The 14221-nt window shown below is 42.9% G+C and overlaps 1 protein-coding gene across 1 annotated transcript in view; it reads left to right on the top strand.

Annotated features, from left to right (window-relative positions):
• Positions 1–14221, top strand: part of LOC133564052 (F-BAR and double SH3 domains protein 2-like) — a 98233-nt gene that overhangs the window by 33774 nt on the left and 50238 nt on the right. The window contains exon 5 of the mRNA XM_061918133.1: positions 4201–4296. Within this exon, the coding sequence (XP_061774117.1) occupies positions 4201–4296 (96 nt within the window). The remainder of the gene's footprint in view (positions 1–4200; positions 4297–14221) is intronic.

A 14221-nucleotide genomic window follows, 5' to 3' on the forward strand; every position in this document is an offset into this window, starting at 1 on the left:
AAAAAGCATGTTGTTTCAACGTTGTATTTGTGATGTGGAATATTAGTTACAAAATAACCAAATTTCAATGGTCAAATCAACGTCAGGACCCAACATTTATTAAACGTTGCAAAAAGCATGTTGTTTCACTGTATTTGTGTCGAACAATTTGTTAGGAAATGACCAAATTTCAATGGTCAAATCAACGTCACAACATGACATTGAATAAACGTTGCAAAAAGTATGTTGTTTCAATGTATTTGTGTCGAAGAATTTGTTAGGAAATGACCAAAAGTCAATAATCAAATCAACGTCAGGACCCAACATTGATTAAACGTCGTCAAAAAGCATGTTGTTTCAACGCATTTGTGTCGTAGAATATTGGTTGGGAGATGACCAAAAATCAATGGTCAAGTCAATGTCGCAACCTGACATTGAATAAATGTCGTCAAAAAGCATGTTTCAATGTTTTATTTGTTATGTGGAATATTGGTTACGAAATGACCACATTTCAATGGTGAAATAAACATTAGAACCCAACATTGATTAAACGTCATCTAAAAGCATGTTGTTTCAACGTTGTATTTGTGTTGTAGAATACTGGTTGGGAAATGACCAAAAATCAATGGTCAAGTCAATGTCGCAACCTGACATTGAATAAATGTCGTCAAAAAGCATGTTGTTTCAATGTATTTGTGTCGTAGAATTTTATTTAAGAAATGACCAAAATTCAATGGTCAAATCAACGTGAGGACCCAACATTGATTAAAGGTCGTCAAAAAGCATGTTGTTTCAACGTAGTATTTGTGTTGTAGAATATTGGTTGGGAAATGACCAAATTTCAATGGTCAAGTCAACATTGTACCTAAAATTGAATAAATATCGTCAAAAAGCATGTTGTTTCAACGTTGTATTTGTGATGTGGAATATTGGTTACGAAATGACCAAATTTCAATGGTCAAATCAACGTGAGGACCCAACATTGATTAAACGTTGCAAAAAGCACGTTGTTTCAATGTATTTGTGTCTTAGAATTTTAGTTAGGAAATGACCAAAAGTCAATAATCAAATCAACGTCAGGACCTAACATTGATTAAACGTCATCAAAAAGCATGTTGTTTCAACGCATTTGTGTCGTAGAATATTGGTTGGGAGATGACCAAAAATCAATGGTAAAGTCAACGTTGCAACCTGACACTGAATAAATGTCGTCAAAAAGCATGTTTCAACGTTTTATTTGTTATGTGGAATATTGGTTACGAAATGACCAAATTTCAATGGCGAAATAAACGTTAGAACCCAACATTGATTAAATGTCGTCAAAAAGCATGTTGTTTCAACGTTGTATTTGTGTTGTAAAATACTGGTTGGGAAATGACCAAATTTCAATGGTCAAGTCAACATTTTAACCTGACATTGATTAAATATCGTCAAAAAGCAGGTTGTTTCAACGTTGTATTTGTGTCGTAGAATTTTAGTTGGGAAATGACCAAATTTCAATGGTCAAATCAACGTCAGGACCTAACATTGATTAAACGTTGCAAAAAGCATGTTGTTTCAACGTCAGGTGTGAGTTGTTCAAGGTCAGGATCTAATTCAACAAGTTCTCGACGTTGTTTTCAATGTGTTGATCCCGCTGGGTGCATCCGATTGGATCATGAAGTGAAATGAACTATATTTACATAGCGCTTTTCTCTAGTGACTCAAAGCGTTTTTCATTGTGAAACCCGATATCGAACCTGGAACCCTCAACTGTCTGCTCTACCAACCGAGCCACACCTCCCCGACTCATCATTTTCTGAAAGGCCTACTGAAATGAGATGTTCTTATTTAAACGGGGATAGCAGCTCCATTCTATGTCTCATACTTCATCATTTCGCCATATTGCCATATTTTTGCTGAAAGGATTTAGTAGAGAACATCCACGATAAAGTTTGTGACTTTTGGTCGCTAATAAAAAAGCCTTGCCTGTACCGGAAGTAGCAGACGATGTGCGCGTGACGTCACGGGTTGTGGAGCTCCTCGCATCTGAACATTGTTTACAATCATGGCCACTAGCGGCGAAAGCGATTCGGACCAAGAAAGCGACAATTTCTTCATTAATTTCAGCCAGGGTGAAAGATTTGTGGATGAGGAAAGAGAGAGTGAGGGACTAAAAAAAAAAAAAGACTATACAGTGGGAGCGATTCAGATGTTATTAGACAAATTTACTAGGATAATTCTGGAAAATCCCTTATCTGCTTATTGTGTTACAAGTGTTTTAGTGAGATTATATGGTCGTACCTGTACAACCTGAAGGTCGGCCCCGCACCTTTCTTCAGCACCAGTCGACGGGTGGTGGCGATGCCCATCTCTGCCCTTCGCAAGGGACCCTCTTTGAAACACCATAATTCGAAATGATCGCTGCATAAAACTGTACTTTGTGTGTGTGGTCCAATCCAACCGTGTTCGCTTGACCGCTCTGTTGTGAATTATATTTATATAGCGCTTTTTCTCTAGTGACTCAAAGCGCTTTACAGAGTGAAACCCAATATCTAATTTTTTACATATAAACCAGTGTAGGTGGCACTGGGAGCAGATGGGTAAAGTCTCTTGCCCAAGGACACAACGGCATTGACTAGGATGGCGGGAGCGGGAATCGAACCTGCAACCATCAAGTTGCTGGCACGGCCGCTCTACCAACCGAGCTATACCGTTCCATAGTAAAGCTTCACCGTCATCTTTCTGGAATGTAAACAACGAAACGCCGGCTGTGTTTGTGTTGCTAAAGGCACCTGCAGCTTTCTTCTTTGACGTCTCCATTATTCATTGAACAAATTGCAAAAGATTCAGCAACACAGATGTCCAGAATACCGTGGAATTATGCGATGAAAGGTGGACGACTTATAGCTGGGAACGGTGCTGGAACAAAATGTCCTCTACAATGCGTGACGTCATCATTCCGCGACGTTTTCAACAGGGCACTTCGCGCGAAAATTAAAATTGCAATTTAGTAAACTAAAAAGGCCGTATTGGCATGTGTAGCAATGTTAATATTTCATCATTGATATATAATCAACCAATCAATCAATGTTTATTTATATAGCCCCAAATCACAAATGTCTCAAAGGACTGCACAAATCATTACGACTACAACATCCTCGGAAGAACCCACAAAAGGCCAAGGAAAACTCACACCCAGTGGGCAGGGAGAATTCACATCCAGTGGGACGCCAGTGACAATGCTGACTATGAGAAACCTTGGAGAGGACTATCGACTCTGGACAGCCAGTACTTCATCCATGGTCATCGGACCGGACCCCCTCCACAAGGGAGGGGGGGGACATAGGAGAAAGAAAAGAAGCGGCAGATCAACTGGTCTAAAAAGGAGGTCTATTTAAAGGCTAGAGTATACAGATGAGTTTTAAGGTGAGACTTAAATGCTTCTACTGAGGTAGCATCTCGAACTGTTACCGGGAGGGCATTCCAGAGTACTGGAGCCCGAACGGAAAACGCTCTATAGCCCGCAGACTTTTTTTGGGCTCTAGGAATCACTAATAAGCCGGAGTCTTTTGAAGGCAGATTTCTTTCCGGGACATATGGTACAATACAATCGGCAAGATAGGATGGAGCTAGACCGTGTAGTATTTTATACGTAAGTAGTAAAACCTTAAAGTCACATCTTAAGTGCACAGGAAGCCAGTATAGGCGTAATGTGATCAAACTTTCTTGTTCTTGTCAAAAGTCTAGCAGCCGCATTTTGTACCAACTGTAATCTTTTAATGCTAGACATGGGGAGACCCGAAAATAATACGTTACAGTAATCGAGACGAGGCGTAACAAACGCATGGATAATGATCTCAGCGTCTTTAGTGGACAAAATGGAGCAAATTTTAGCGATATTACGGAGATGAAAGAAGGCCGTTTTAGTAACGCTTTTAATGTGTGCCTCAAAGGAGAGACTTGGGTCGAAGATAATACCCAGATTTTTTACCGAGTCACCTTGTTTTATTATTTGGTTGTCAAATGTTAAAGTTGTATTATTTAATAGAGGTCGGTGTCTAGCAGGACCGATAATCAGCATTTCCGTTTTTTTGGGCGTTAAGTTGCAAAAAGTTAAAAACTATCAGACTGCGTGGTCGTTAGTAGTGGGTTTCAGTAGGCCTTTAAGACAGGAGCTCGAAATCTATTCGCTGCACGATCGCAAGTCTCACTTAAAGCCTGCTTTTGCTGCTTCCTCAGATCATCCAAGAGTACAACCAGCAGTTGTTCATGCAGGAGAACCCAGTCTTCCACAAAGCACACGACTTCCAGTTCCAGCCCAGCGATTGTGACAAGGTGAGGGAGGGAAAACCACTCCACCCTCAAACTTTTGTCGTACCTTTCTTAGCGACACACAACCACGGTCCTATCCACAGTTCTTGTATTCTCATAGCTTTGATGTATTCCTTGGAAATATGACCTTTTCTCTTGACAGCTTATTAATGCCATGTCTGCGTCTCCACTGGGAAAATCGCTCTCATATTTTTCAAATAACAGGATTAGCCGTTTAATTGCATTAATGTTGTCCGTGGATCACTGTTGCCGAGCAGTGAGGAGCTGACGTGCCGTCCCACGCGGCGGTTTGAAGTATTTCTTGCAAGAGTCTGATCTTAAGACGGTTCTAAGCAGAGGTTTAAAAACGGAAAAACGAGAGTGAGAAAAAACTATTTTGTGGGATTGGGCAATGTGGCTGAAAACTGTTTTATATATCAGTCCATACCGATATGTTTTATGACCTATGGAAAATAAGAACTAGGAGAAAAATACATTTTATTTGAAATGTAACCATCCATCCATCTTCTTCCGGGTTGGGTTGCGGGGGCAACAGCCTAAGCAGGGAAGCCCAGACTTCCCTCTCCCCAGCCACTTCGTCTAGCTCTTCCCGGGGGATCCCGAGGCGTTCCCAGGCCAGCCGGGAGACATAGTCTTCCCAACGTGTCCTGGGTCTTCCCCGTGGCCTCCTACCGGTTGGACGTGCCCTAAACACCTCCCTAGGGAGGCGTTCGGGTGGCATCCTGACCAGATGCCCGAACCACCTCATCTGGCTTCTCTCCATGTGGAGGAGCAGCGGCTTTACTTTGAGTTCCTCCCGGATGGCAGAGCTTCTCACCCTATCTCTAAGGGAGAGACTTGGAAACTCATTTGGGCCGCTTGTACCCGTGATCTTGTCCTTTTGGTCATGACCCAAAGCTCATGACCATAGGTGAGGATGGGAACGTAGATCGACCGGTAAATTGAGAGCTTTGCCTTCCGGCTCAGCTCCTTCTTCACCACAACGGATCGGTACAACGTCCGCATTACTGAAGACGCCGCACCGATCCGTCTGTCGATCTCACCATCCACTCTTCCCCCACTCGTGAACAAGACTCCTAGGTACTTGAACTCCTCCACTTGGGGCAGGGTCTCCTCCCCAACCCGGAGATGGCACTCCACCCTTTTCCGGGCGAGAACCATGAACTCGGACTTGGAGGTGCCGATTCTCATTCCGGTCGCTTCACACTCGGCTGCGAACCGATTCAGCGAGAGCTGAAGATCCCGGTCAGATGAAGCCATCAGGACCACATCATCTGCAAAAAGCAGAGACCTAATCCTGCGGTCACCAAACCGGAACCCCTCAACGCCTTGACTGCGCCTAGAAATTCTGTCCATAAAAGTTATGAACAGAATCGGTGACAAAGGACAGCCTTGGCGGAGTCCAACCCTCACTGGAAACGTGTCCGACTTACAATGCGGACCAAGCTCTGGCACTGATCATACAGGGAGCGGACCGCCACAATAAGACAGTCCGATACCCCATACTCTCTGAGCACTCCCCACAGGACTTCCCGGGGGACACGGTCCAATGCCTTCTCCAAGTCCACAAAGCACATGTAGACTGGTTGGGCAAACTCCCATGCACCCTCAACAACCCTGCCCAGACTATAGAGCTGGTCCACAGTTCCACGACCAGGACGAAAACCACACTGTTCCTCCTGAATCCGAGGTTCGACTATCCGGCGTAGCCTCCTCTCCAGTACACCTGAATAAACCTTACCTGGAAGGCTGAGGAGTGTGATCCCACGATAGTTGGAACACACCCTCCGGTCCCCCTTCTTAAAGAGAGGAACCACCACCCCGGTCTGCCAATCCAGAAGTCCCGCCCCCGATGTCCACGCGATGCAAGCTTCCTCTGATTATAATCCCTCAGCTATCGAGGCAGAAAGGAAATGTCAACACAAGCATGGAAAATAGTCCAAAAAAATGTCAACAAAATAGTAAATTCACATTGGACACTTAACAATAAATAAGTGCTTCTTAAAGAGTAATAAAATGGTGCAAAGTGTGAAAATGTAAACTGAGAAACCTGAAACACTTTGCACTATTTTCTTACGCCTTATGAAGCATTTCTTACATATTCCTTACTTTAAAGATCTTATTGTTATGTGTTCAACGTGATTTTACTATTTTGTTGACACTTTTTGAGTGTTTTCTATGCTTGTGTTGACATTCCCTTCCTGCCTCGATAGTTGAGGGATTATAATCAGAGGAAGTTACATTTCAAATAAAATTGATTGATTGATTGACACTTTTATTAGTAGATTGCACAGTTCAGTACAAAAAAATATATATAGAGTTGGGTTTTCCACTTGACTTTTTTGATTTGAAAGTTCCATCCATCCATCCATTTTCTACCGCTTATTCCCTTTTGGGATTGCGGGGGGGCGCTAGCGCCTATCTCAGCTACAATCGGGCGGAAGGCGGGGTACACCCTGGACAAGTCGCCACCTTGTTTTGAAGGTTATTCCTTTTAAAGTCTCTGGTATTTAACTTTTATAGATAAATAGTACTTTATTGATTCCTCCAGGAGAGTTCCCTTAGGAAAATTAAAAATTGTATTCTTGTTTGCAATCAATTGCTTACTCAAAATATTTTTTGTGTCAATCGAATTTTGTTATTTTTGCATTTGGAAGCTCTTCTTTGAAACTTCTTAAAATCTAACCTTAAAAAATGTAAAATTCTCGCGTTTTCAAAGTGTAGAAAAAAGTAGCGGCTTATTATGGAGGTTAATTTGTGTCTTTATTACCATTTTTTTTTGGAGAAGTAACTGAATTTTTTGCGTTTGAATTTTGTAAACTGAATTTTTTTTTACATCAAATTATACTGAATGAAAAATAAAATTGTTGGATATCCTTGAGATATCCTTTACAGATTGATGTTGGTTTTTGATACAGTGTCGTTTGAGGGATGGAAGGTCACGGTCATTCAATGTTGGGTTCCGTGGAGTGATTTCTCCAGATTCTTTGAACCTTTTGATGATATTATGGAGCGTAGATGTTGAAATCCTTAAATTTCTTGCAATTCCACTTTGAGAATCGTTCTTAAACTGTTTGACTATTTGCTCACGCAGATGTGGACAAAGGGGTGTACCTCGCCCCATCCTTTCTTGTGAAAGACTGAGCATTTAATTGGGAAGCTGTTTTTATACCCAATCATGGCACCCACCTGTTCCCAATTAGCCTGAAAACCTGTGGGATGTTCCAAATAAGTGTTTGATGAGCATTCCTCAACTTTATCAGTATTTATTGCCACATTTCCCAACTTCTTTGTCACGTGTTGCTGGCATCAAATTCTAAAGTTAATGATTATTTCAGTTTGAACATCAAATCAATCAATGTTTATTTATATAGCCCCAAATCACAAATGTCTCAAAGGGCTGCACAAACCATTACGACTACAACATCCTCGGAAGAACCCACAAAAGGGCAAGGAAAACTCACACCCAGTGGGGAGGGAGAATTCACATCCAGTGGGACGCCAGTGACAATGCTGACTATGAGAAACCTTGGAGAGGACCTCAGATGTGGCCAACCCCCCCCCCCACCCCTCTAGGGGACCGAAAGCAATGGATGTCGAGCGGGTCTAACATGATACTGTGAAAGTTCAATCCATAGTGGCTCCAACACATTCGCTAGAGTTCAGTTCAAAGCGGATCCAAGACGGCAGCGAGAGTCCCGTCCACAGGAAACCATCTCAAGCGGAGGCGGATCAGCAGCGTAGAGATGTCCCCAATCGATACACAGGCGAGCAGTCCATCCTGGGTCCCGACTCTGGACCGCCAGTACTTCATCCATGGTCATCGGACCGGACCCCCTCCACAAGGGAGGGGGGGGACATAGGAGAAAAAAGAAAATAAGCGGCAGATCAACTGGTCTAAAAAGGAGGTCTATTTAAAGGCTAGAGTATACAGATGAGTTTTAAGGTGAGACTTAAATGCTTCTACTGAGGTGGCATCTCGAACTGTTACCGGGAGGGCATTCCAGAGTACTGGAGCCCGAACGGAAAACGCTCTATAGCCCGCAGACTTTTTTTGGGTTTTAGGAATCACTAATAAGCCGGAGTCTTTTGAAGGCAGATTTCTTGCCGGGACATATGGTACAATACAATCGGCAAGATAGGATGGAGCTAGACCGTGTAGTATTTTATACGTAAGTAGTAAAACCTTCAAGTCACATCTTAAGTGCACAGGAAGCCAGTACAGGCGTAATGCTTATTAGTGATTCCCAAAGCCCAAAAAAAGTCTGCGGGCTATAGAGTGTTTTCATTTCGGATTCCAGTACTCTGGAATGCCCTCCCGGTAAAAGTTTGAGATGCCACCTCAGTAGAAGCATTTAAGTCTCACCTTAAAAGTCATTTGTATACTCTAGCCTTTAAATAGACTCCCTTTTTAGACCAGTTGATCTGCCGTTTCTTTTCTTTTTCTCCTATGTCCCACTCTCCCTTGTGGGACATATCCGGTGGCCATGTACTGCTCGCCTGTGTATCGGCTGGGGACATCTCTGCGCTGCTGATCCGCCTCCGCTTGGGATGGTTTCCTGCTGGCTCCGCTGTGAACGGGACTCTCGCTGCTGTGTTGGATCCGCTTTGGACTGGACTCTCGCGACTGCGTTGGATCCATTATGGATTGAACTTTCACAGTATCATGTTAGACCCGCTCGACATCCATTGCTTTCGTCCTCTCCAAGGTTTCTCATAGTCAACATTGTCACCGACGTCCCACTGGGTGTGAGTTTTCCTTGCCCTTATGTGGGCCTACCGAGGATGTCGTAGTGGTTTGTGCAGCCCTTTGAGACACTAGTGATTTAGGGCTATATAAGTAAACATTGATTGATTGATTGATTGATATTTACATCTAACATGTGTGAATGTGAGTGTGAATGTTGTCTGTGTATCTGTGTTGGCCCTGCGATGAGGTGGCGACTTGTCCAGGGTGTACCCCGCCTTCTGCCCGATTGTAGCTGAGATAGGCGCCAGCGCCCCCCGCGACCCTGTAAGGGACAAGCGGTAGAAAATGGATAGATGGATGGATAATTTCCCAACTCATAAGGAAACGGGGTTTGTGGGCCGGAATTGATCAGTTTTTGCGTCTGAACTCTTCATATATTTTTCCTCTTTGACATCAGCCTCGCTTTTCCTCTTCCTATGTATCGCACATCCACGCAATGTCGTCTTTACAAACCTTTCTAACCTCTCTCTTTTTAACGTTCCTCCGTCTCTCCCTGATTCTCGACCCACCCCGGCTAACGCTGCTCCCTCGACCTTTTCCCCAGCTAACTCCTTCCTTGTGTTTGTGTGCCTTCCACGCCGCTCTGGTGCCAGACTCTGAGCTCGGTGCAGCAGTTGGTGGACATTGAGCCTTCGCCCGTCAGTGCCATGAGAATGACGCTGGCACAGGTAGCACGAACTGTTAGCATGCCGTCAGCCATAACTGTTAGCATGCCGTCAGCCATCACCTGCTTGTCTCATCACATCAATCCGACGTTGTGATGCTTCTTTTAGCACGTTTGCACCCTGTCAGCGATCAGTATTCCTGGCTACCGAACGCCACCACGGTAGTCATGACTCACTAATGCAGGGGTCGGGAACCTTTTTGGCTGAGAGAGCCAAGAAGCCAAATATTTTCAAATGTAATGAGAGCCATATAATATATTTTTAACACTGAACACAACTAAAAAATGTGCATTTTTAATTAAGACCAACATTTCTAGAGTATAACAGGTCTCTTATTCTTTGTAATAACGTTGTTATTCTGAAGCTAACTTAGGAGGGGGCGTGGCCTGCGGGTATGCAGCGAAGCGTGGTGTTCTCGAAATCAGCGACAGGTGTGTAAATGGCCCAGCTGGGCCTTGTTGACGAACCCCCAAGAGGGCTAGCCCTACACTAACCAATAATAAATCAATTATTTCTTACCCTTAAGGCAACTTCTTGAACAGGTGCGGTGGAAAAAAAGGATGGATGGATTCAAATGCATGGGCATTTTTATATTTTTAACGTTATCTTTAACACTGTGATTACAAGTGGAATTATTCATTACTTATTGTGTTAAGTAGTGTCAGCTCAGATTTATCCGAGAGCCAGATGCAGTCATCAAAAGAGCCACATCTGGCTCTAGAGCCGTAGGTTCCCTACCCCTGCACTAATGCTTTGTTGAAAATATATTTCATCATAATTAAAAGGTGTCTCATTAATCGCTATCAATAGAGATGTGTGGGGCCGGAAATGACTGCATATATATATATATATATATATATATATATATATATATATATATATATATATATATATATATATATATGTGTCTTGATTGGATTATCCAGAGAATAGTGCTCGATACCGTGGTAGAGCGCAATATGTAGGTGTGGGAAAAATCACAAGACTACTTCATCTCTACAGATCTGTTTCATGAGGGGTTCCCTCAATCATCAGGAGATTTTAATGGAAGCATTCACATACAATGGTTTATATAGAGCACAGAGTGGGTGGGTACAAGCAGGCGTAGGGTGTGGTGATTGGCTCATGTGTTACCTAGGAGGTGTTTCCGTCTGTGGCGGAGTGTTGAAATGATTTCACTGCGCTTGTTGAGGGATGACAGGTCTGGATGATATGTAATAAACAGTTTCTCTTTTAAGCATAGGTTGCATCTTTTATTACCACTGTTGTAAGGTGTGCTGGATGCAAGAATATTGCCTTGTTATTGAATATTTAACATTATTGTCTTTGAGGTTCCAAATGTGCTTGCCGAGTTCTGTAGAATTCCGCAAAGTCTGGTTTCTAAAGGAGGCGTTGTGATTATTCCATCTTGTTTTGAACGCTCCTTCGGTTAATCCTACGTACGTGTCGGATGTGTTAATGTCCTTGCGTGTTACCTTTGCTTGGTAAACGACTGATGTTTGTAAGCACCCTCCGTTGAGAGGGCAATCAGGTTTCTTGCGACAGTTACATTCCTTATTGGTTTCAGGGTCGTTTAGTCTGGGGGTGGGCAGTCCTTTTGCAATTGCTTTGTTGTGGTTTGAAATGATTTGTTGTATGTTATTCATACAGCTGTAGCTCAATTTAAGGTTGTTCTTGTTGAATATTTTTTGCCTTTGGGGAAGTGTTTGTCGATCAGAGTGAGGAACTTGTGGCCGATGTTGGTTGAGACGTTTTTGCTGAATGGTGGGTTGTACCAGATGATGTTGTTTCGTTTTCTGCTCTTTTTTATGGTTGGTTTCCTGGAGTGGGTTCATAGGTGAGGGTGAAGTTGTATCCGCTTTCATCAAGTGCTTTCTGGTACGGGGGGGTTGCTTGGTCGAATTCAGCTTTGCTAGCTGACAGCATCGATAGCCTTTTATAAATTCCGGTAGGTATTCTTTTCGTGGTGGTGGGTGGGTGGTTGCTGTCATGGTGCACGTATTGGAGTGTTGTGTTGGGTTTCGTGAATGGTCGGTAGCTGTTGTTTCTCAGGTTGAAAGTGACGTCGAGGAAGTTGACGGTTTGCTTGTTGGCTTCAATCGTGATCCGTAGCCCGTTTTCTTTGAAGATTTGGTATATGCGCTTCTTGCTGTTCTCGCTGCTCCTTGCCCTATATAAACCATTGTATGTGAATGCTTCCATTAAAATCTCCTGATGATTGAGGGAACCCCTCATGAAACAGTTCTGTAGAGACAAAGTAGTCTTGTGATTTTTCCCCACACTTACATATATATATATATATATATATATATATATATATATATATATATATATATATATACTCCCACTTAAATGATGACAGAGGTCTGTAATTATCATCATAGGTACACTTCAACTGTGGGACACAGAATGTGAAAAAAAAATCCAGGAATTCACATTGTAGGAATTTTAAAGAATTTATTTGTAAATTATGGTGGAAAATAAGTATTAGGTCAACCATTCAAAGCTCTCACTGATGGAAGGAGGTTTTGGCTCAAAATCTCACGATACATGGCCCCATTCATTCTTTCCTTAACACGGATCAATCGTCCTGTCCCCTTAGCAGAAAAACAGCCCCAAAGCATGATGTTTCCACCCCCATGCTTCACAGTAGGTCTGGTGTTCTTGGGATGCAACTCAGTATTCTTCTTCCTCCAAACACGACCAGTTGAGTTTATACCAAAAAGTTCTATTTTGGTTTCATCTGACCACATGACATTCTCCCAATCCTCTGCTGTATCATCCATGTATCCATTTTGGTATAAACTCAACTCGTCGTGTTTGGAGGAAGAAGAATACTGAGTTGCATCCCAAGAACACCATACCTACTGTGAAGCATGGGGGTGGAAACATCATGCTTTGGGGCTGTTTTTCTGCTAAGGGGACAGGACGATTGATCCGTGTTAAAGGGGAACATTATCAGCAGACCTATGCAAGCGTCAATATATACCTTGATGTTGCAGAAAAAAGACCATGTATTTTTTCAAACGATTTCCGAACTCTAAATGGGTGAATTTTGGCAAATTAAACGCCTTTCTGTTTATCGGTCTTTTAGCGATGACGTCAGAACGTGACGTCACCGAGGTAACACACCCGCCATATTCATTTTCACATTACAAACACCGGGTCTCAGCTCTGTTATTTTCCGTTTTTTCGACTATTTTTTGGAACCTTGGAGACATCATGCCTGGTGGGTGTGTTGTCGGAGGGTGTAACAACACTAACAGGGAGGGATTCAAGTTGCACCACTGGCCCGAAGATGAGAAAGTGTCTGCCGCCAGACCCCCATTGAATGTACCAGAGTGTCTTCACATTTTGACCGGCGATGCTAAGACAGACATGGCACAGAGATGTATGGATAACCTGCAGATGCATTTGCAACAATAAAGTCAACGAAATCACAAAGGTGAGTTTTGTTGATGTTGTTGACTTATGTGCTAATCAGACATATTTGGTCACGGCATGACTGCCAGCTAATCGATGCTAACATGCTACGCTAATTGATGCTAACATGCTATTTACGCTAGCTCTATGTACATTTGAAACTAGATACCCACATTTAATGCGAAACAAACACTTACCAATCGACGGATTTAAGTTGCTCCAGTGTCACAAGATGCGAAAGTCCTGATCGTTTGGTCCGCACATTTTACCGGCGATGCTAATAAGGCAGCCATGCTATGGGCCACTTCATTAGGTACACCCACGCTAAGGCCGAATAGCCGGATAGCGTCAATAGCTACTCGCTCAATAGCTTCAATTTCTTCTTCAATTTCGTTTTCGCTATCTGCCTCCATACTCCGACCATCTGTTTCAATACATGCGTAATCTGTTGAATTGCTTAAGCCGCTGAAATCCGAGTCTGAATCCGAGCTAATGTCGCTATATGTTGCTGTGGTAACCGCCATGTTGTTTGTATTGGCAGCCCTGTATGACGTCACAGGGAAATGGATAGTGGTTTCGAAGATAGCGAAAATAAGGCACTTTAAAGCTTTATTTAGGGATAATCCGGGACCGGTAAAATTTTGAAAAAAATGTCAAAAAATACAACGAGCCACTGGGAACTGATTTTTATTGTTTTTAACCCTTTTGAAATTGTGATAATGTTCCCCTTCAAGGAAAGAATGAATGGGGCCATGTATCGTGAGATTTTGAGCCAAAAGCTCCTTCCATCAGTGAGAGTTTTGAATGGTTGACCAAATACTTCTACATAGTGGAGTTTTTACAAGCCTTCTTCATGGTAGGATCAAAGAAAGCTTTTGTGTGCTCGCAGGGAACTCATCGAAACACAAAGTTTGTAATAACTTAGATATAATTATTCTGACAACGTCTTATTCAGCTCACCTAACGCACGCAATCCACTTTGCACACCTCGAGTAGATCGGCTCGGCGTGCTCTATCACGTTTGCATACTCAAACCTTCAGCAAACAGGCCCTTTCCCTGATTGCATGGCAACAGCTGTTTCTAAGGGAG

This window comes from Nerophis ophidion, linkage group LG13 (assembly GCF_033978795.1).
Source record: "Nerophis ophidion isolate RoL-2023_Sa linkage group LG13, RoL_Noph_v1.0, whole genome shotgun sequence".
In the NCBI taxonomy this organism is placed as follows: Eukaryota; Metazoa; Chordata; class Actinopteri; order Syngnathiformes; family Syngnathidae; genus Nerophis; species Nerophis ophidion.